This window comes from Myzus persicae, unplaced genomic scaffold (assembly GCF_001856785.1).
Source record: "Myzus persicae strain clone G006 unplaced genomic scaffold, MPER_G0061.0, whole genome shotgun sequence".
Taxonomy (NCBI): Eukaryota; Metazoa; Arthropoda; class Insecta; order Hemiptera; family Aphididae; genus Myzus; species Myzus persicae.
This window is the reverse complement of record NW_019101718.1, coordinates 124,921-149,675: the sequence shown is the minus strand read 5'-3', so window position 1 is coordinate 149,675 and position 24,755 is coordinate 124,921. Positions and strand designations below refer to the sequence as shown.

The following is a 24,755-nucleotide window of genomic DNA, read 5'->3' as shown; positions in this document are numbered from 1 at the left end:
CCTCAAGTACTGTTATAGTGTTATTGTTTATTATTTATGATATAGATGGTTTAAATGTTGTAATTTTAATGAATGCATTCAATGCATCAAGACATGTAATCTTTATCTATTGTTTCGATTTTACTAGGATCCTCTAAAACCATATTGGATGTATTCTACTCGTATTTTCGTAAAAACTTCCTTTTTTACACTAATCTATAGAACCCAAGAATTGTTTTAAAATGTATCATTTATATTTTTTTTTTGTTTTATAAAATTAACAATTTTATTTGTATATCTCTTCTGATTTAAAATATAAATAATATAAACATTGAACTTTCTTAGAATTATTTAGCAAATTTCAATATATTACATAATATAGTACATAAAACCTTCTAAAAAAATGAAGGTTTTATAGATAGAACTTTATAATAGGACATGTACATTATTATATAAATTATATATAGTTCTATAACTATTATAAATATATATCTAAGCCGAAAACAAATAATTATGAATAAACTGTGTGTTTAAAAAAAATGTTAAGATATTGTGGCTTAGTATTAACTTATAATACAATATTTTTATTTATTCAGCGATGGTTCCTGAAGTGTATTATAAAAATAACAGTATTCAACATAATGAGTACCTATATATGCTGTTTTTTATGGCTATCCAGAGCCAATCGCTGTGAGTTTGCATAGAGCTAGAACTTGTATATATGAAGTTTACATGTGCATATGCCTACCTATTAGACGCATATATGATTATGCCAAGTCTAGAAAATTAGTTATAACTTATAATATATGTTATAAGGTTAATCACACAACACATATTACTTAATAAACCTATTAGTTAGAATTCACGTTTTTCAATGTTAAACAATTTGATAATAATAATACTAATATGAACAAACCGATATTAGCGCATTGACTACTATACAGCCGGAAAAAAAACCCAATTAATTATTGAACTTCGAAAGGTACACGTCATGTTATAATGATACAACTACATAGATTATTACACGGCAACATGACGAGAACTGCATTCGGCTCACTCTCACTCTCTCTAACGCCCACCTGTATACTATATTATACGTATTTGGGCACTAGTGCACTACTTCAATGAACTATATAGTTATATAGCTATGGATATAACTGCACTGTGCGAATGCAACGTAAACGCCAAAAGCAATCACCGCAAAGCCAAAATATAGAATATAATTTGCGAAAAAAACTCATTATCATAATTTGTAGGTATGGTTACCTTAAAGTTTAAACATATATAGTCACTGTACCGCACGTTAATAATATATTTTATCTTTACGTTAGTTGTATACAATATAGTTCAGTACTTTTAGGTAGGTTAGTCACCGATATGTGATACACATTATAATAATTGTCTACATTTTTTTTATTCTATTCAGTTTACGGACATACCAATATACAATATAATTATGAGATAACAAGGTTATAATATTATTACTACTCATAATTATAATATTGGAAAATATTTCCACCACCCACACAACGAATACCGTAATAAAAAATAAATGTAATACAAGTAGTACATAATATTGTAGTAACATAGGTACTCAGAGCCGGACATGCCTTATTAGTATACCTAACCATAATAAAAAACACGACTTTTATTTGTTTATAAATTATTTTAATATCGATTAAAATAAAACTAAAACTTAATAATAATTGTATGTATGTAGTACACTAGTATATACATACCAAGTCAACGATAATAATGAAATAAATAAATATTAACAATAAATCAATAAGTAATAATATTTTGAGTAAATTGTTTGATTTTTTTAATTGATGCCATCTATTTTACCTGCCATGCTTAAAAAAGGCGTACCGCTGTTTATTCGTAATTTGTAAATTTAAATTCTAACTCATTTAAAGTATGTTTGATATTGTTTACAGTTTAAGTTTACTGTTATCGGTTAGGTATCAAGGCATATGCAATTTGAGCAATTGGTTTTTTTCTGGGTATGCAAACTTTTAGGCAAGCCAATACATTTTGAAATTTCACCAGGCCATTAAAAGAAATATATTTGTATATATAAATGTAGGTAACCTATGCAAACCTATGTAAATATTCTTTCCTTCCCTTTTATAATTCTAATTGAAACTCATAACGACTAATGCAACTTTCAAATAGCTAGCAATTCAAAGAATTAAAAGCTTATAAGCAATTAAAGCAACCTGCTAAAGCCATTTTACTATTATTTTTAAAAAAGGCAAATAAGGTATAATAAATAAATCTAAAAAACCAAAAATGTACAAAAACTTGAAAAAATATATATTTTATTTATATTACCTATGTATGAAATCATAATGTATATGCTAATTATGGCGGCGTATTGGAGTATTAATGGCGGGCCAATTGTTAATATTTTTTAAGTTAGTGGTGCCGTTGCACACCCTGATCCCCCCAAATGACGCCCCTCGGGCTGGTGGCAGTGTCATAGCGTTGTCTATTACCTACTATTTATTTATTTATTCATTTATTTCATAAAACTTCATTTACAAAAAAATAATTTACAACAGCAAACCGTATTTCAGTTTACTAAATTAAAAGAGTGAAACAATTCATTTATAAACAATCATAAAACATTTAAAAAAGTACATAAAAATAATACACATATTGTTGTAATAATTAATAAAACAGCCTATTTTTAAATAATATTATTTATTATTTTTATCATAATATCTAATTTATAGAATTTTTTTTAAATATTTGAAATGGATGCATTTAAAATATTATTATTACAATATCTAATATTATTAATTATTATTTTAATATAATCAATACTATTTATATCATTAAAATATAACATTTGCTAGTTATAAATATTCTTTATTTTCTTTCATTAATATATTATATAATAATATAATTTAAAATACTAGAAAGTAAAAATTTACTGAAAATTGGCACCCCCAAAAGATGTTTGCGATACTTGCCTGTGCGTAAATCTGCCCCTGAAAATACTACTAGCTGTAAAGTTCTTTAACAATTACACTTATATTGTATATTTTTTTCTCTTACAACTCAATTACACAATCCAATAATTCTATGATTAACAAATAATAATACACCATATAATTTGATTACAAATAACAACATTAATTTAACATAATAATTTATATATATTATAAATTTATTACTTAATATAATTACTGTCTAAAATTCAAGTTTAAACATATTAATAAAATAGTACTTATTTTAAAGACTTTAGTGCATTTTTAAATAATTACTGTTTGAGATGATTAAGTGTACACCAAAGAAATTCTCTGCATAAGAATATTTGCTGGTGAGTATTTAGTATAATTATAAGAACTAAGAAGTATTATTTAAGTAGAACAATTTTGTTTAAAGACAGATTTGTGGTAGCTTTAAAATTGATTCTTTTCAATTTTTTAGGAATTCAGAACAATATACAACATACATTGAAACATTGTAGGTATTTTATGGCTTCCGTAAAAAAAAATGTAGTTCATTTTTATGCGTATCTAAAGCTTTCATATTAAAATGTATTAGAAAATATCGCTATAATCTGAACGTCTATTTCTATGTATTTGATAACAGTATCATAACAATCGAAGTAAGTTATTTTGAATGGACTATAAAGTGTTCTGAGGTTTTTTACTATCAGTTGCCCAGATAGAAAAACCATATTTTAGATTAAGGTAACTGTAGAGTAATAAATGACACTCCATACGCCAAGAGCATAGCTACAAACTTCATCAAGGGGGAGGGAAAACCAAGTGTTTTTTTTAAATTTTTACCCAAATTTACATTTTTGTTAAATATTAATATATTTGTTAGGTTCACTGAGCCCTCGATGACACATATTATAGAGCTTTTGAATCATTGATATTTTTTTAATGTCTTTTTAGAAAGCCGCAACTTCATAGAGCTTTATTTGTAATATTGTTTAGATTGCCGTTCAATAGTAGCTTGCTTGTTTGTTGTTTATAACATGGTAACTATTTGAAATTGTAAGTTATTTTTTGAAAGTAACGGAACCCCATTTATCAATGTGAAGTAGTCACATTCCTTGAGCATAACACAAATTAACAAAATTATACATTATATCGCTTAGATTTGATATAGATTTAAATATTTTTATATATTATTTTAATGAATCTACGTGATAGGTATCGTTAATAAATAGGAGAAAAAGTAATGGTGATAATTAATGGTCACCTTGAAGGACTCCTAAATAGTCGTAATACTACGTACTATATCTTATGATAAATGTAATTTTTGTATTTGCAGATTGGACTCTACAAGATAGAAAACACGAAGACCCCGGTTATGTGCGTGCCAATATAATAATAATGATAGGTGTACCCACACACCTAATAATAATATCGATATCATAATATTATAATATGTTCAAAACTCGATTAGACCGAATCGATCGTCGAACATGTGACATTATTATCGCCGTCGTAGGTAGTGGTTGTCGGCGGCGCGTATTGACAAATATAATAATATATATATATATATATATGTACTACCTACTTATGTGTATTCAAACCTCCCGAGAGGCCGATGCGGCGGTCTCGTAATCGGCCGGCCGTTGCCCAATCGGCGGCAGACGCTATATGCGGTATAATAATAATAATAATAATATGGTATTTAACTATGTACCGCCATAATAATAATAATACGACAACGACGACGACGACGACGACGTGAAGGCTTAATTAGTGTGCGTGGCGGGGACGACTTTTGCGGTGGCGGGGACCGCGGGCAGAAGACCGTGTGGTGCATAAGCGTGTGCTGGATATCCACCAATACGTCCCCAAAACGACGCGGTGTCCCCCCGAAAGACATTCGACGCCAGCGGGCCGCGTCGACGGCAGCGACTGGACCGGCGGTCGACCAACAGTATACCGGAGACGCCAGCGCCAGCAACAGCAACAGCAACGGCAACAGAGCAGCAGCGGCAGTATAATATTACCTATATAATATATACACCGGCGACGACTGTTCTCGACCACACATACCAGTATAGATCGCTCGCAATATATAATCGTCAGAAAGTTCATATTAATACTACTGTTTTCCACGTGGTAGTGGCGCGTTATTCGCCGACGTTTCATTTATCGTAGTAATCTGCAACCGCGGCCAGACCGGAAACGCGAAATAAAATATTCAAACCGCCGCAGCAGTTTCGCGGGCGGCAATCCACACCCTCGCGCAATATCGTCGTAAGTGTTTATTATTTATTATTACACGTTTATATTTAAAATAAAATACGTTTTTATTACCCACACTCATACAGTACAAATACAATAATAATTATCACACACTCTACAGACATAATATTAAAAAATATTTTTTTTTTATTATTATTATTGTTAAATAAATAAGCTTTGGCATCTAATGGCCATTGGAATATTATTATATTATTACCTATTACACATAGATAGAATAATATTATATTTATAATAAATGCATCAATATCACTGTTATAATAATTAATAACTATTATTTCGATCGGGTTGGGATTTCTTATTTGTCCTGACAGCGTCATTTGGAATTTTCCGTTAAACATCTAACGTTATTGTGGTGACAAGCCGACCATGAGGACCACCGGCAGCAGCAGCACGAGCTGCAGCGTCGTGACTATAACGACCATTATGCTGGTCGCAGCGACCGCGGCCTTTGAAGATTTCAACGCACAGGTAAATTGTCATAAAATCACCACCGTAAAATAATAATATCGTGGCGTTGATCGTTTTTATAATTACTATATTATTACTATTTAAGGCTAATCGGTCGTGTATCATTATCCCATTGTCGTATATACAATGTATATATAATACGTATATTTGCATTGATGGTACGTGTGATACTATATACTACTAACAAAAAAAATTTAGAAATAATAATAATGTATTGTATTAATAATATTTAAATGTTTATTACTGTCAAATATTCACCCATGCTAAATATAATTGTAAGCTACACGAAATCCCCAGCGGATCCACGAAACGCGCCGAGGTTGTATGAGATCACACAAAGTTGGGTTTTCCGGATTCGCCTATTAATGAAGTCCGGGCGTTAAGTGCATAACCTACCTACTAATCGAATTTTCGTATCGATCACAATATTAATGTATTATACATTTATGCCCAACCGCATACAAAAGTGAATTACACCAATGTACCAATGCACTATTTTATATGGTAGGTACTAGGTATTATAATATGTATAACCTAGACGCTGTCCTACCTAATGTTCTGTTGATTTTATTTAGCTATTTTTTCTCGCTTTGGAAAACCACTCCGTCTGTGGGTGTGAACATTTTTGTATGGGTACACTATGGAGCTTCAAAATAACATAATATTTCATGGCATTTTGTAATTCTATTGAATATTAGAGTTTATAGTTAAGTAGTTATGTGTAGCTAGTACACGGCTAGGAGGTAGAAGACAGGTGCATTATCGTTTTCACTTTGAACACTATTTCGAAAACCGTCTCTTTCGTCCCCGACAGTAGTTGTATCCCAGGAACACCTTACAGAACGAGCGTGGAGTATATTTTAATTATTCATATTTATGTAAATATTTTATCTCGTAATCGTAATTCAACGATTCCCGTAATCTCGTCGTAATCGTAATTCATTAATTTCCATGGACGTCGTAATTCTGAAAAAAGGTAAACGTATAATATTTCTTAGTTAAATATGATGATGATATTATAATATATACAGTAACTATCGATAATATGATAATATACGATGACAATGACAACGGGCGCGCGATAATAATTTTAATGCTCAAGACGCGCGCGCGTAAAATAATATTATCTTCCATACGATCAATGATATAATAATAGTAATAACATAATTTAATATCATTATAATATTTGGCGGCGGTGGCGGCGGTCATCGTCCGGCAAGGCGGCGGCGACGAGGGGAAATTTTAAAACCGCTCGCTCCGGGTAAGTGGTTCAATGACGACCGCGGCGGGGACCCGCCAGTGCGTAAGCGCGGCGGTGATCCAAGGTCGGCTGCCGGCTATCTGCCGATCTGTGGTGACCCACATTCACCAAACCGTTGCGATGCTCTTCGCCGTCACCGTCATCGCCCGCAACGCCGCCGCAGCTACTCGCTCCGCGGCCGGCCCTAAGCGATATGTACCCAAACGCCGTCACTCTCGCTTTCGCCGACTATATTTTATTGCTCACCGCTCGGCCCGGGCGAACGGATGATAATATTATCATAACAGCATATTGTGCCCAGTGCCGTCGCTGTAGGCCAAACGACCGTGTTGGATGTCGCCCGAGGGTGGCGGCTCAAATAGAAGGGCGTAAAAATTAAATATTAAATTGTTAGATAGGTAAAACAAGTATTGCGTTTTTAATAACAACGCCACAATTCAATATTATTATCATTACCTACATATGATTATTGTCTTAACTGATGTCAATGAGAGTAGTACCTTATTATTTCGATAGCGTTCCGAATAATATTGTTCGGTTTTTTTTTTCACGGTAAAATCGTAATTCTAGGTTCTTATCTGAGGGTGGCCCTGGTTAACGATTGAAAGATTTAATATTATACTACAGTGTGCCTGCATCATACACTCAATGTAATAGGTACATATTATAATATATAATAACATTACTAGGTAAACCTATAACTGTGTGTCTATATAGCACTTTGTGCATGTGGTTACATATTAGGTATATGTGGTATACGCGGTAGACTTCTATGCAATTTGTATTCCTTGTAAATTATAATATCATAATAATATAATAATATACAACACGTATAATTTTATATTTTTTTCGGAACGTTCATCTCGTACTAAATTATAGTAGTTCAAATATTTTAAACTTGCATTTTGAATGGAACAATTTACAAACTAGATAGGTGCAACTAACGTGTTACAAAATAAAAACACTAAGTTACAAAGTAGAATAGAAAAGTTACAGTTATAATGTGATACGACATTACATAACGAGAACAACTCAACATAATAATGTGTTGCCGATTGCAAATAACAACTAGTCGGTGGCTAACGAATTTAATGTTTTGAACCAATATGGTTATCCAGGAATTTTCAAATAAATTTATCGACTAAGTCGACAGTGCATTTTAATTAAAAATATCATGTTGAACACCAATGTGCAGTGAATACGTAAAAAGAACGGAATAATGGTTCACGTTCTTAAACGAGTTAAAATTCAATAAAAATGATTACAGTCATAACCCGTTTGTTAGCAAACCAACACGTATTTCCACCCAATATTATACACTATACATAATATAAAAAAATGATTTAATGTACGCAGAGACTGAAAGTGGATACTCGTCTCGCATCGCTCACTTTTGCACAGACCTAAACCAGTGTTGTACGATTGTTTTAAATTTGAAAGCAAAATAATAAATCGACTAGTTTATAAAATAATTCTGATCAGATATCAATTAACTATAGAATGTTATATCAGTTTAAATGTTTTTATATAAAAGTGACTGGTCGCTGACATAAACACATTTAAATAAAATAATTAATATAATTACAAATATGGTAGGTAATTTAACTAAAACAATTCTCTGATTTTTTGATTTTTTGATTAGATTGAAGAATAAGGTTAAATAAACATAATATAATATGGTATTAATGAAAAAAGACTATTCGTACATATTTTATTCAGATAAATATTGAAACTTCACGTATTTGAAAATTATTTAGAATTACTTAATTGAATAATAGTCATTAGAATTATTTTTTTCTGATTTAAAATAAAATGTAGTATATTATTTCTGTTTACTCGTATATTTTTACATATATATTTTGTATCTATTATATCGTTGTACTCGAGTTTTATTAATTTGTTATGACGATTTAATATGTATTAAGCACTTGGTTGTACAGGCAAATTTTTGAATGGATTTAGGTAGTTCTTATTTTTCTGAAAACTTTGATTGTAAAATTATAAACTTAGATACAATTTAGTAATTAAGACATTTTAAATTTTCATTAGCAAAGTTTCCTAAGTAACTCAGTTAAGTTAATCTGAGTAAAGTTAAATAAAGAAATGTGTTACACAATTTTTTAAATATCATTTTATAGATGGGTTTCCACTAAAAAAAAAACTATGCATACAATGAAAATACTTAACAGCCTAGTGCCTACACTCTTTATGACTGTAGTATTTATGGATGCAGTTATACAAAGACAATTTATTACATATTTCTCATACATAATTATATGTTTAATGTTAATAGTATAATTTAATTATTATTTATTTTTGAAGGTCTACTTGGCGATTACAAAAATATTATTTTTCAATGTTACAATAATCTGAGTTTAATTTGCAATCCATATAATTTCTAATAGATCTATTTTAACCGAGAGAAAGTTAAACGATTTTTTTTTTAAAACCATTATTTTCAAGTAGAATTTGTATTTTTCTAAGCTCAGGGTCTGCAGAAATTAATATTATATTTTATACGTCAATGTATTTTATAACACAGTTAATTTATTTTAACTAATTCTCAAATTATTCATAGACTAACTTCAATGGTGAACCACAGAAGCTACTACACCGTGAAACTAGAGCTTTAGAAGTTATCACCCGGCTATTAGGTAGCAGCAGCGGGACTGTGGCTGGATCATCATCCAGTGGAACGGTAAGCCTTGAATCAATTATTATAGACACACGGACGCAACTAAGGAGGGTTTATAGTCTCTGCCAAAAACTACCTAATATTTTTGAAAATATATAATGAAGAATTTTAAAATCATTGAGAAAAAAAGTTTTATCCCGCCCCCTCCGACCAATTATATTAATGTAATATGATGATAATTTAAGCTATAGTCTTTTTTTCATATTTATATGGCACCTCCACATTGAGGGCTGAACTGTTGAACATTGCTTATTGGCTCCAGCACATTGTTTGGCCCTAGTACATTGCTTGGACCCAGAACATTGCTTGCCCTCAATTTCAGTAATATTCTTAATCATGACTTTTATAACCACCAACATAAATATCATTACACCTTGCCCAATTTTTAAATATGAACAATTTTTGTGTATTTATGTCCTCAAATGTAACTTTAGTGTGATTTTGCCAATATGTAGTGTGTATACACTTAAAATATAAAAATATACAATTATTACGTTACAGTTGGATGCAGGAGCACCTCCAGCTTCGGCACCGGCCGATGCAAGTAGCGGCAGCGGAGCCGTACTAAATCTAGTCGCCCCGTTGGTGGGAAGCAGCAGTGGCGTGAGTTGAATAAATAATACACAACCCCTTCCCCCTTATCACTTGAAAACTATTCATCCACTACATGTCTACATATGTATCAATTAATTCATGTCCGTTTCTTTATGTTCGTATTTGGTATAGAGTGTTAGCGCTGGATCTTCGGGAGCAGCATCTGGCACTGGAGACGTCAGCAAAACCGACGGAAGCGGTCCAGACTTGGCTGGTCCAAATGGAGCCACTGGTGGTAGCAGCTTTTCCAGCATTCTGTCTCTTTTGGGACCCTTGTTGGGTAGCAGCAGCGGTAGTGGTGTAAGTTTCTAGTATATTTTACAAGATGATGGCTATAATATTATATTATTATGTAATAGCTACTATGCGTGCATGATTGTGTAAAGCAACGTTTATAGTTAATACTTACAATTTAAGGTCGACGAAGGTTTTAAATGTTTGAAGTTTAATAAATGTACATACATATATTATAATTGTACTTTTACACATACAATTTATTTGTAAATATGTGCTGGTAGGGTAATGGTGGAGATGCCGGAGACAATGTGAATGGCAATGGAGGTGCCGGAGGCCCTGCTGGTTCTAATGTCTTAAGTCTGTTGTCCGGTCTGCTGGGTAGCAGCAGCGGCTCCAGTGGTGGCGGCGGGGGCGTTGGGGGTGGAGATCCATCAACAGGTGGCGCAAGTGACGATACAGTTAGTATTTTTCACCAATAAATAAGTATTAACATTTTTTATTTATGCATATTATTATTGCGTAAATAAAGAAATAATTGCATAGTATTATATACATATTTCAATGTGTGCTTTAGGGCGCCGGAGCGGGTGGTTCAGGATCCAGTAGCATATTGTCACTGATCGGTCCACTGATAGGCAGCAGTAGCGTAAGTACTTTTCATTTTTAGAAGTAAAATATACAACACTTGGTATGTACTTTCGTTTTACAACGATCTAGTTGATTAGTTGATACCTATTACACCACATCAGCAGTAGCACTATATTATTATTATGATTATAAATTAATAGCAGTAATAGCAATAGTAGTAGTGTTTAGTAATTGCAGTATTTGTTCATTTTTATATTTAGTTTATACCAAAACTTAAGTTGTGCCTGTTTGACATATTACAATTATAGTGACACGCCAAAGTATACAGTCATCGATGCGTTTGAAGTACTTAGCGTACTACATAAATAGAATAAAATAAGTACAGTATAGTAGACAGTACCTAGTGTTGTAATGCAAATTCGCCGGCAGCGATATTTCGCCACCACGTCTTGTGCCCGAAGTGACTTGAAGCATTGATACCACAACTACCAACACAGTCCTAATATCCTGTCTCACCATCGTATCGTTGTCGTTGCATGATATTTTATATATGTTTATCACCAAAAGTATCAAATATCACCATATTAGTAGACTTTAGATTTGTATTTCCATTTTACACATAAACACGACTGCACTAAAAGTTCAATAAAGTGTAAAATTGTTGTGTATTTCCTATCACACATGTGTGTATAGGAAGAAAAAAACTCAGGACCTAGAGGAAGTTACGAAAATGATAACGGCGTAGTGGACAACACAACTGACTACTTAGATGATAGCAATGCCATTGACATAGACGTTAGAAGGGCCGGTCTTACGAATTCGTTGAAGACACAGTTATATATCACAAGGGACAAGAGGGCAACTCCAAAGAATATGGAAGATAAAAGCGACGTTGACGATTATGATAACGAAGTAGATGGATCATTGGATGAAGACAACGATAGTAATGAAATTATGGTTTCAACGGTGGCAAATGGAAATGGGACTGTAAATAACGATGGAATGATGATGGCTGAAGAAGCACAAATAAGTGGAGGCGAAGCAGGTGATAGCAGCAGTAATGAAAGTAATGACGGTGAGGGAGGAGGGGGGAGTTCAAATTCTGGGTCAATAATTGAATTAGTTGGTCCCCTTTTAGGTTCATTAAGTGATGGGGGTGGTGGTGCTGGAGGGTTAGATTCCGGATCAATACTTGAATTAGCTGGACCACTTTCTGGAACATTAAGTGGTGGGGGTGGAGGAAGTGAGGGAGAAGGGGGAAGTTCAGACTCCGGATCAATACTTGACATAGCTGGTCCCCTTTTAGGTTCATCAAGTGGTGGGGGTGGTGGAAGTGGTTCAGATTCTGGATCCATATTGAATTTGGTTGGACCCCTTTCCAGAACATCGAGTGGTGGTAGAAATAGTGATGCTGGTAGCGATAATGAGCAGGAGGGCAGTGGTGGTGATGAAGAGAAGAATAGTGATGGTGGCAGTGGAGGGTCGTCAAACTCTGGATCTATAGTAGAGCTAGTCGGGCCACTGTTAGGGTCTCTTAGTGGTGGTGGTGAGGGAGGAAAGGGTTCGGATTCTGGTTCCATATTGAATTTGGTAGGGCCATTATCTGGGTCACTAAGTGGTGGAAGTAGTGGTACAAACGAAGATAATGGAGGCGGAGGATCGGATTCAGGATCTATTATAAATTTAGTTGCTCCATTATCCGGGTCATCTAGTGGTGGCGAAGGGAGTAGCGGTGAATTCGATTCTGGATCTATTTTAAAACTAATCGGACCACTGTCTGGTTCATCGAGTGGCGGTAGTAGTGGTAGTGACAGCGCGGAAACAGAAAATGGCAGTGGAGGTTCGGATTCTGGATCTATATTAAAACTCATTGGACCGTTATCTGGTTCTTCAAGTGGTGGTGACGCAACAGAAACAGGAAATGGTAACGGGGGATCGGATTCGGGATCTATCTTAAATTTAGTTGCTCCTTTGTCCGGTTCATCAAGTGGGGGATCGGATTCTGGGTCGGTTAAAAATACCACTAAGATGGTAGCAACTAGGAGACCTGGAGAAAAAGGCACTAATTCTGCAAATGCAGTGAAGTCTTCCATTTCACTGAATTCGGTAGCTAAAAGTCCGATATTAGCCAATTTGCTTGCGACCGTCCTGTCACAATCTTCTGCTGGTGCTGCATCTGCGTCTGCCTCCGCATCTTCATCATCGTCTACCTCAACGGCTGTGGCAAGTAAAATACTAATATATCGTGTATAGACAGAGACAGCGACGATAATATTATATCGTGAAGTTTGCTTGCTTTCATTACTTTTTGTTGTGACTGAGCTCAAATTAATTTTTTAACTTAGTTATTAATAAATTAGTTGAAATAATTAAAGTACCCTCCCACATTTTTAAATATTAATACTATTGTGCTGCAGTGGTTTGATGGTACGTAACTGTACTGAAATATAATATAGAACTTAATATATAATATTATATAATCAAGGTATATATAGCTATATGAACTATAAGTATTTAATTTTGTGATTACTATAGGGTGGAGCCGGTGGTGATGGTGGCGACGGTACCAACGGTGGTGCCGGCGGTGGTTCTGACATTCTGGGTTTCCTAGGATCGAGCAGTGGTTCCAGCAGCGGTGGACCTGGTGGAAATGGAGGTTCTCCGGCTTCTGCCACCCCGGTAAGAAGGCGTCAGATTGGAGGCTTTTTCCGTCGACCATTCGCTTCAACAGCAGACACTAACGAGCAAGATGTCACGTATACACAACTGTTGAACGACCGACCCAGAGACCTGCGTCGCCGGTTGTGGTTGTAAATCACTAGTGGCAGCGGTAACGGCGGCGGGAGTAGTGTACACTCATTATATAGTACCTAGTAAAATAGTAATAAAGCACCAACACCAGCTAAAGCTCACTCTGTATGTATGTATATATGATATATATATTGTCTAACCGACCGATCGACCAATAAGCGGCATCCGACGTTTACGTCATAATAATCACCGTTTACATGACGATTGACGTATATATGTAACATGTATTATAAAATTATAAATTAATGTACGGATAGGTCAACTACGGACGACGACCACGACGATATATTCGATACTAAAAATATCATAGTCACGCTCGTTCCACTCACCGTTCTTCATCTTTCTTTCTCTCTCTCTCTTTCTCCCATCATATTACGTAATATTGATGCATAAATTATACAAATGTTTTCAAACTCGTTACAAATTACAGAAGCTGGTTAATATGTTTTTGGGAGTGAACGCCGTACGTGTACGTATTGGTTTGCTTATTTTCACGTAATATGCATAGTCCTTCTCCTCTGTACAATAACATGCAATTTAAAAAACAAAAATATAATTAAAAAGTGTTTTCGTGAGAATCATAGCATAATATATTATAATATGTAAACAAACAATATAATATTGAGCATTGGGAAACATAATATCAATTAATTCGTAATTGTTCAAATGGTGAAAATAGAATTTTTAACTAGTACGTTTTTGATTTTTATTTCTTACAATTTCATGTTTTTCTACAAAAAATGTCTGTCGAGTCCCCTTCATCATAGCCCTAACAGTTGATCACTGTTTTCGTGAATAAATTGAGAAAACTCCACCAAGGATATTTCTAGTCTTTCGTCGTCGGCGTCTGTGTTTTACCTTCCATCCGTACGTCATATTAATATTATATATTATTATATTAAGTTATTACAAGTATAATAATTATAATATTTTATTATAATAAATATATATATAATATATATATATAGGTTTATAAATTAAGTAGTTTAATCTAGCTCACATAAACTTATTTGTGTACACACATGTACCTTTTAAACAATATGCATGTGTGTATATACGAAGAAAGCGCCATATTATTATCATTGTCACATATCATATACATTTAAACATCATCGCATTATGTTTTTTTTTTTACGATCGAATTAGTTTATTATAGTGGTTAGTTAGTAGAGTAGTAAAATTGTAGTAATCCACACATATGTACATCGAAGTCTAGATTAGTATAAAGGTAGCGGTGTATAATATTGAATATAAATATATTTTTTGTATTACAAATAGACCAGTGATAATAATAATCGTAGTCTTAGACAATTTTAATATTATTATATAATTTAGTTTATTGTACATAACATTATAAGACCGGAATTAAAACACGACATGGTGATAAGGACTAATTTAAAAAAAAAATGTTTTTTGTTAAAATGTATTATTTAACAAAATCCTTATCGCCAATTGTCGTGTTATAGTGCATAATAATAATTATCATTATAGTGTGTATATTATGGAAACCGTATTAGTATTTTATTTTATGTTCGCACGTATTTTTACGTTTCATTCCTCGATCACTATTTTAAGTCCTTTTTCCCATGACTACCTACGAAATTATGACTTATGATCAATTATTATTTATCACTGCAAAGAAAATGTGACAGAGAACAGTAGTTAATAATGGCATAATACATGTACACCACAATCAACATCACACCGTGCACTGTTACCATCAAAGGCATGCCGTACGTAAAAACTGTAATAAAGGTATATCTTTGTTCGTTAATTTTTTTTTGTAAACGTAGTTTTGATTACACTTCAATAGATAATGACTTGTAAGAGTGGGTAGAGGGGGGATGAAATATTAACTCTACGTAGTACAAAATTTACTTTTTACTATCGATACAAATATTAATATCAACAGAGACATAGAGTATAATAATCATTGAAATGTAAGAATGTAAGTACAATTATTAGGTATGTTAATTACCTAATTATATTGTTGTCTCAAATAGTCAATTCAAATAATTTACAAAAAATATGAACATATTGAATTGTATTTAGTTATGAATTTTTGATAAAATAAAAAATAATAAAACATTTATTATCATGTGGATAATAATATACGAGTATTGAGGTGATAATGGCACCACTGTGGTGTTACTATTCATATAACTTTACATATTTGGTGATTTTTCAGGAGCAGAGACCAATGTGGTGCAAAAAGTGTGGACTTTTAACAGCCATCAAGGATGCCTTTATGGTAAGTACTGATCGTCTACATACACATGTACCTATACATAATATATAGAAGTAAGTACGTATATGTTGTGTGTTATACAAATTTAATTTAAAACCACACTTTAAATAATTTCTGTACGAATGTGGGCGTACATTGCTATCCACAAAACATACATTTTAGTATATTTTATTATTTATAATAGTTATGCTTTTACTCAATTTATATACGCACTAAAAATCACATAAATAGTCTATACTAAAATCATCGTCGATAATTTTGAACACACTTTCCAGTGCTCGGGGATGAACAAGATACTTGAAAAAAGTATATAGACACATCAATTTGCACCTCTAAATACAAGGTACAAAATACATTCATCATATTTTGCAAAAAGATACCAAATATAATTTTTTTTTAATTATTCTCTTGATAAAATTTTTAAAGGTGAAATATACTTCGTAATAATTTCTGTTAACAAAATATAGTTATAGAAGATTAGAGGAATAGAGGATAGACAATTGATAATAATATCCTGGTCAGAAACTCATGAAAACAATAACCTAGGTAAATTTGGTATATTATATAACACAATACAGCATACACACATACACACACTCACACACACCTCTGAGTTCACCTCTCAATATTAATATTGTTTTTTTTGTTTGTTACAAATTCAAAAATTATTTTTTGTATTATACGAACACGGCAAAGTGTAATTAAATTTAAAGTAATGTACTATTAGTTTGTGATTTACTCGATCAAATATATGAAAATAATGTGAGATGAAAACTTATTTGATTAAATTAATATTCATATTAAGTTCAAAAATGGCACCCATCGATTCAAAAAACACTAATGTATTGATATAGTTATCTTCTTAACACCAACACTTAAATTGTCTTCATTAAGAATCCTGTTACTAGACAACTTTCCTCCTCACATTCTAATGTGAAAAAACAAAAAAACATAGGAACTGTCAGAAAATTTGTTTACTATGCATATTATATTACAGATTTTACATACCTAAGTTAAAATGATAATATAAAAAGTGAAAAATGTATCTCCATATCTTGTACCTATCTTAACACTCTTAACGCATAAATATTTTAAAAAAATACTAGATACACCAAAGAAAAAAGTGTCTAAATACGGTCCATCGACCATTTCTATATACATGGCCATAATTAAACTTACTAAATAAGTATGTAGGATGATTTATGGGTGATTATAAATTGTCGAAAAAGTAGGTACATGGTTAAAAAGTGTAAATTAGTTGTTTGGTAATGTGGGTCTATGTATCTAGGTATCTGGGTTTGGGTAAAATGCTGAAAATAAAGTATACTAGATACAGCAAAGCTCCTATAGTCCAATAAATCACGTGTATTGAGACACAATACATCATAATATTATATACGTAGCAATAAAGATAATAATCGTGTTCTTTCAACACTTTTTACCGAAAAATATTGTACGATATGTTGTAGAATAAAATGAACGCGTTCATCAAGTCGTCTTCGTCCGCCACCACTGCTTCGTCGTCCGCTCCAGCGCCATCTGGACAACGGACGTTGTCAGCGTCTCCTTGGACAGAATTAATGATGCCACAGCCACTTCCACCATCACAGACCTCTTGGTGGTCGTCACCTCCACCATCGTTTTGGTGGTCACCCCCGTCATCGTCATCGAATTGGTGGTGGTGGTGTTGATGATCCCGTCGCGACATAATATCGCACGATGAACCAATCATTTGGAAAAAAATGATAACAAAAACGATTACCTGTACTTATACATGAGCCATTGTATGTAACTTACAACATATAATATTTTTATTATTTTTTTTAATACCTACCACGTATAGTTTACACGCTCTATTCAAATCTATGTATAAAAACGATTGCATTCGTATACTAGTATTAAAGTACCTCTACACATCTTTAGTAGGTACACAATATCATTCGACTTAAATCATATTGTATTTTGAAAAAGTACATAAAGATGTATGTATTACTTTTTTGTTATTATTTATTATTTTTACTATTAGACAAGCCGTATATTATATAATTATATACCATTTAACCAATTACCAACTATATTATTCTGTGGCTATATTTAATAGTTTTATTGTTTTAAGTACCTATATCTAGGTAGTTGGTAGATATGCTAATGTATCTTGAAAAGATGACCAAATTCAGATGTACAATTGGCCATGTTGATTTGAATAAACAGTAACTAATGTTGTTTTTGAAAAAAAATAATACTTGTTGAGTGTCGACAAATTTTGCACTAAGTCACATACACATAATATATGTAATTATATTTCAAAATAGTTAATACGTTGAACGTATTTAAAAATAGCACTTCAGTGGCACGTCATCGTAATTTATGTCAAATGTAATGTATATCGTATATGCAACAATTAACGATATATTATAATATTATTTACCTATAACTATTATAAAATATATTCAAATGTTTTTGTATTTAATGTCCATTGTCTATCAACGCATTTTTCAAATTCACATGTACATTTTTAATCTGGTCGTATAACTTCATATTTTTATTTTATTTAAATATGAATACGTCCCGATATACCATATTGAGTAAAGTAATTTTGAAAATAATGCATACAATGAATAAAGTTAGTTTCCTTCAGCGACGGGGAATTTGGCTCCTGGCTCGTAGCTGTTATAGGTATTGGCACAACAATTTGTTGTCTAAAAATATTAATATAATATAATCATTAGGAAAGGCTGCCTGCCAAGTACTTAGGAGGCTATTGGTACCATGGACAAGTTATTCCTTCATTATATGGACTATGGTCCGTAATTTAACGAAATCGATTGCTCTATCGTTTGATCATCTCAAATTAATTTTCTCAGGCATGTATTTAGTTTTTTTTAACCATCATTTTTAAATATAATTTTATCTGGTTTTCTATTTTATCCGATCGATCCCTAAAATAGATTTTCAACAAATATTACGTATCACAGGAAGAATCATCCAATAACAAGAACCAAACTTCTTTCTCGACGACCAGGTGGCAATAAAAAAACAGACACAAAATAATATATTTGTTACGGCTCAAAATATATTAAGCTACACTAAACAGTGAACATTGAACACATTACACAACAGTTCTATTTCTATAGTGTACGATTAACTGGAACTTAATCGTTAGTTAATGACTAAGTATGGGTACTATAGGTAGTCTGGTATCGTAAAAAGGCATAAGAGTTTCAAAAATAAAATGTTCAATCGTCATCAAACGTTCTTTTTTAAAAGGTTCTAGTAGACAGATACAATTATATGACTGTATAAAATGTTGCCTACTCCGGTGCCTTAACAATATATTTTTGTCAAAAATCCACGAACAAAAATAAATATACTCTCTGTTGTATAAAAGGTACAAGATGGGTAAGACACCTCAAAAAAGTTTCAAATTATAAGATACTCTAATATTTTATAAGGATACTAGACATACATTATTAATATACCTATTAGTCTATTACCTATAATATAAAACTATATATATTTTTCTCCTATAATCAGTGACGTATTTAGGAGGAAACTACTTTCCCTCCCCACCCAATCTACAATTATTTATAAAGATAAAGACGGGTGGCTGGATAACGGTAAGAGGATATTTATTGTCATTATCTAGCTATGACTGTGGGTCAGTTGAGGCCCGACTTGTTTGCGGCGTTGGAGACCAGTGAATTCGGGCAGGACATTATTGTATGTGTAGGTGAGTTGCGGACCTGGTAACCATCATTACTTATGTAGGTACCTATATGTACCTATTACCTATGAACCTGGCAGTTGCGGTGTTGTATATACTAATGAATAACGCGTTAAACGAAATGTTCGATACGTATGGGGAGAATTGAACTCTATGTCTCTATATTATGATACTTAACTTATCATATAGAGTTTAATGATGGGAAGTTATATTTTTATATATTGTGATAAAGATAACATAGATAGCTTTATTGTATTATCTACCGTATTACTTGGATTAATTACAATAGTCGGATAATTTCAAATGGCAAATTAAAAATTGTCAATGCATTTTCAGTCCGAAACCAATCTTTATTTGTAAAAATTTGTATCGTTGAAATACTTACCTATATTTGAATATCATTCATCCTGCAATTTGTATATACCTAGTGAAAAGTCAAAGTCACTTATTATCTACGAAGGCCACAAATTCTGTTTTCGTAAGACACTACAAGATGATGTACAGCGGGGGGGCTTGCTGTGTAAAAAATTGTATGTGCTTTATTAAATAATCACCATTAAATATAAAAGTTGAGAATAACCCACTTACACCAATCACAAACACAGTAAGTCAGATGAAAAAGTCCTAAACAGGCAAATAATGAGTAATTCTCTGAAAAGAAAAGCTTTAGAATACATTCTAAAACTGTCAAAACTTATTCTCTCAGTATTTGAACAAGGTAATATACCAAATTTAACTAACAATGATTTATCATTAATTTGACGTAATATTCATCGTGCCCGTCTATCTGTGCACCCCCTCTGCCTAGCTGCATTGAAGATTTACATGCTGCTTTAGGGTCCATGAAAATTAAAACCGAAATAGGTGAACAACTTTTGTTTGTAAACGACAATGGGCATTCGTGTAGCAGATGATCTACTACCTCGTTTTGGGTGTATCAGGTGATCTATCGTATTATACTAGGTGTAGTTGGTGATCTACAATTATTATTACCTATTATTATATTATATTATTCTGGGAGAGATATACATTTGTTTTATGAAATAGTGAAATTAAATACTAAATTTGAATTTGTATATTTTTGCATAATATTTAGTCATATTTTAAGAAATGCAATTTTTAGAATATTGGGCATATTATGTTTTACTTTTATTTTTATAAATGTAAAATTGTCAAGAAAAATCATAATTGGGTGGTCGTAGTTTGTTGTATCTAACACATATGAACGTCTGTTTACGATAGTTTCGCGAAATGCAATGAACTAGGTACAAAAGAACCTATTACATCGTCATCTGATTGAAGCATGGTGGAGATCAGTTAATGTTCAAGATACTTTTTTAAAAATTTATAAATGATACTAAAAATGTTTACTGTAATTTAAATTTGTATTATATTTGGCAAATTTTTTTTTTATATATTTGAAGAATATTTGTATGATAATATTATGACGTAGGTAGTCGTAATAAAAAATATTATGTGTTTTTATGCAATTAAAAAATTTTTTTTAGTTTTTTACGTAGATCACTCGTCCTAAATTAGCAGATCACTCTATTGCAGTAGATCACCTGCTACACGAATGCCCGACAATGTAAGTTCGATAGTTAGATTTCCACGCAACAAAATATAAAAGTGCTATGTGACGTAGGGAAAATATACGTCAATGAGAAGTTCATAAGCTGTCCAAAGAACTTGACATAACTTTTTACAATTCATGGCCTTAAAAATTATATTTATTTACCTCATGTGTTTTTTTTAATACCCAACAAGTTAAAAACTAGGTACCTACGTACACTTGTGCATTTCAATATGTAATTCGTCACTCTATCTCTATATCCGTTGGCTTATCGTACTCTCCTACTGAAATTCTTTTTATAGATTTTGAACAATCAATAGGTACATAGTGCTGTATCGGAAGTTGTTTTTCATGCACAAATAGGAGGATGTCGATTTTATTTAGGGCAAAGTGGAGGAAAATCCAAAATTACTAAACTAATATAATGACAACACAAACGACAATCATTATTTAAAATATTTTTTGGATCCTTAAAACGTACTTTACTGATGACTTTTTGGCAAAAGAGCCTGCTGAAAATGACCAGATTGTGAAATTTACAGACAACATTTATGAAAACTATATTTCACAGGACGCTATGCATATATATGTATATATATATTATATATTCACATATATATTCAACCCAAATATTTGACTACTACCAACATTTGTGAAAGATTTCATTCAAAAGTTAACATGTCGTTCTACACTAGCCATCCTAACATATTTACATATATAAGTATACAACTCCATAGTTGTGGTACTAGAAGTTCAATCTGAAACATACATAAAATGCAGAAGTAAAAGTGTAAGAAAATGTGTGACAAGGAGCTTTCATTAGAGAACAGATGAATAAATCAAATTAATCTTTTTATAAATCGCCCTGGTATATATTTTGGACAATGTTCAGAAATTTGTGGTATTAATCATAGATTTATACCAATTCAAATTGAATCAATTAATTTTTTTTTATTTATTTATTGAATTAAAAATTTTTAATTCATTAGATGACTGAAAAGCAAAGTAATGATTTCTTAAATCAAAATATAGTAAATTAACAATTACTTCTAATGAAAGAGATTAGTTAAAATTATAACATTAATTTGTCAAATCAAAATTATTTATTAATATCACTTAATTCCTCAAATAGCACCAGTTAATTGACTAATTTTATTTTATTTTTTTTTATATATTTTATTTAATTATAAATTTATTATACTTCAACTTTATTTAAAATATTAAAATAAAAGTTTCATACAAAAACAATATGAAAAATTATTAGAAATGTATTTAATATTTTTGACCCATCAACAACAATTATTAATTTAGAATTAAATTGAATTAGAACTTTTTTAATTATTTTATTAATACCAAATGTTTTATGAATTATACCAAATCAAATAAATTATATGTAATAAAAAATATATTAAATAATGAAATATTAATATTATATAAAACAAAAAAAACTAAATCACCTGCATTTTTATTTATTGCACTCTTTATATTTAATTTACTAAATATTTTTTTTAGTTTATTTCCATATATTTTTTCATCTTCAAGTCACATAATTTTTTCAGTTACTTTAGATTTACCTTTCTGATTATTTTATATTATTTTTTCAACATGTAAAAACACAAAAAATATAATTGCCCATTTAATTCCATTAAATACACCAATTTATTTAGCTCTTTTAGTGACACTTATTGAAACAATAAGAATTATTATTATTCGACTTCTATCTTTATCGATTCGACTAACAGCAAATTTAATTGAAGGACATCTACTAATAACATTACTAAATTTTAATTCAATAATAATTATTATCATTTTAATTCAAATATTCATAATAATTTTTAAATTATGTGTAGCTTAAATTCAAAGATATGTATTCTCAATTCTTTCGTCTTTATACTCTAGAGAATAATGATACAAATTAATCAACCTTATTTTATTTTAAATTTAAGCCCATGACCAATTTTAATAGCAATAAATACATTTAATTTAATAATCTCTAATATAATAATTATAAATTTAAAATTTAATATTTCATAATTAGTAAATTTAATTATAATTATTAGTGTATCAATATTATAATGACGAGGTGTAATTCGAGAAAGAACATTCCAAGGTAACCATAATTTTTATATTATAAATTTAATTAAATTTAGAATAATTTTATTTATTATTTCTGAAATATTTTTATTTATTTCATTTTTCTGAAATTTCTTACATAATTCATTAGCTCCATCAATTGAATTAGGACTAAACTGACCACCTAAAAATATTAATTTTTTTAATCCATTATTAATTCCGCTATTAAATACAATTATTTTATTAACATCAAGATTTACTGTTACATTAACTCATTTATACTTATTAAATAATTCAAAAAAGAAACACAATTATTTTCATAAATTTAACAATTATTTTAAGTATTTATTTTTTAATACTTCAAATATTAGAATATAAACAAGCAACATTTACATTTTCAGATTTAATTTTTGGATCATCATTTTATATGGCAACAGGATTTCATGGATTACACGTAAGTATTAGAACAATTTCTTTAATTGTTAACTTGGCACAAATAATCAAAATACATTTTTCTTATATTCATCATATTAGATTTGAATTAGCCGCATGATACTGACAATTCATTGATATTATTTGATTATTTTTATATACAACTTTTTACTGATGAAATAATTAATTTTATTAATATATATGTATGTATATACTATATATGTATATATATATATGTATGTATATACTATATATGTATATATATATATATGTACTATATATGTATATATATATGTATGTATATACTATATATGTACTATATATGTATATGTATATATAGTATATTTGATTTCCAATCAAAAAGTTTAATTTTTTTAATAAAATAATTATATTAAATTTAATTGCAATATTAACAATACTAATTACCATAATAATATTATTTATAGTTATAATTTTAATTAATATAAAAATAAAATTTAATTATAATAAAGCAGCACCATTTGAATGTGAATTTGATCCATTTAATAAAATCACGAATCCCATTTTCATTAAATTTTTTCTATTTTCTTAATTTTTTGATATTGAAATTTTAATTATTCTTCAAATAATTATACATTTTAAAATTTCTAATATATTATATTTCAATTTAATATTCAGAATATTTTTTATATTTATAATTATTACAATTTTTTATGAATGAAAATTTGGATCATTAAATAGAAAAATTTAAGGATAATAGTTAAAAATTATAACATTTAATTTGCTATTAAAAATTATTATATAATTTATCTTAAATAAGAAGTAAAAAAATTACATATTAATTTCG

At 30.7% G+C, this 24,755-nt stretch overlaps 2 protein-coding genes and 1 pseudogene across 2 annotated transcripts; all 3 read left to right on the top strand.

Annotated features, from left to right (window-relative positions):
- Nucleotides 1-4,848: 4,848 nt before the first annotated feature.
- Nucleotides 4,849-15,074, top strand: LOC111030236 (keratin, type I cytoskeletal 9-like). Its single transcript, XM_022309646.1, has 8 exons — nucleotides 4,849-5,216; nucleotides 5,537-5,693; nucleotides 9,533-9,652; nucleotides 10,151-10,252; nucleotides 10,376-10,543; nucleotides 10,762-10,938; nucleotides 11,055-11,126; nucleotides 13,604-15,074. Exons 2-8 carry the CDS (start codon nucleotides 5,592-5,594, stop codon nucleotides 13,880-13,882), a joined length of 1,020 nt encoding a protein of 339 aa, XP_022165338.1. The 5' UTR covers nucleotides 4,849-5,216; nucleotides 5,537-5,591; the 3' UTR covers nucleotides 13,883-15,074.
- Nucleotides 15,075-15,500: 426 nt separating this feature from the next.
- LOC111030237 lies at nucleotides 15,501-18,119 on the top strand. The gene is made up of 3 exons (XM_022309647.1): nucleotides 15,501-15,634; nucleotides 16,068-16,130; nucleotides 17,597-18,119. The coding sequence occupies exons 1-3, from the start codon at nucleotides 15,560-15,562 to the stop codon at nucleotides 17,816-17,818; spliced, it is 360 nt and encodes a 119-aa protein (XP_022165339.1). The 5' UTR covers nucleotides 15,501-15,559; the 3' UTR covers nucleotides 17,819-18,119.
- A 5,384-nt stretch (nucleotides 18,120-23,503) lies between these two features.
- Nucleotides 23,504-24,050, top strand: LOC111030253 (annotated as a pseudogene).
- Nucleotides 24,051-24,755: the final 705 nt, after the last annotated feature.

What these genes read in the sequence shown, in the direction of transcription:
- LOC111030236 (XM_022309646.1), top strand. Translation starts at nt 5,592, where the DNA reads ATGAGGACCACCGGCAGCAGCAGCACGAGCTGCAGCGTCGTGACTATA. An exon ending in GATCATCATCCAGTGGAACG is followed by an intron (nt 9,653 to 10,150) that starts GTAAGCCTTGAA and finishes ATTACGTTACAG; the next exon opens with TTGGATGCAGGAGCACCTCC. An exon ending in GTAGCAGCAGCGGTAGTGGT is followed by an intron (nt 10,544 to 10,761) that starts GTAAGTTTCTAG and finishes ATGTGCTGGTAG; the next exon opens with GGTAATGGTGGAGATGCCGG.
- LOC111030237 (XM_022309647.1), top strand. Translation starts at nt 15,560, where the DNA reads ATGTACACCACAATCAACATCACACCGTGCACTGTTACCATCAAAGGC. An exon ending in ACGTAAAAACTGTAATAAAG is followed by an intron (nt 15,635 to 16,067) that starts GTATATCTTTGT and finishes GTGATTTTTCAG; the next exon opens with GAGCAGAGACCAATGTGGTG. An exon ending in CCATCAAGGATGCCTTTATG is followed by an intron (nt 16,131 to 17,596) that starts GTAAGTACTGAT and finishes GATATGTTGTAG; the next exon opens with AATAAAATGAACGCGTTCAT.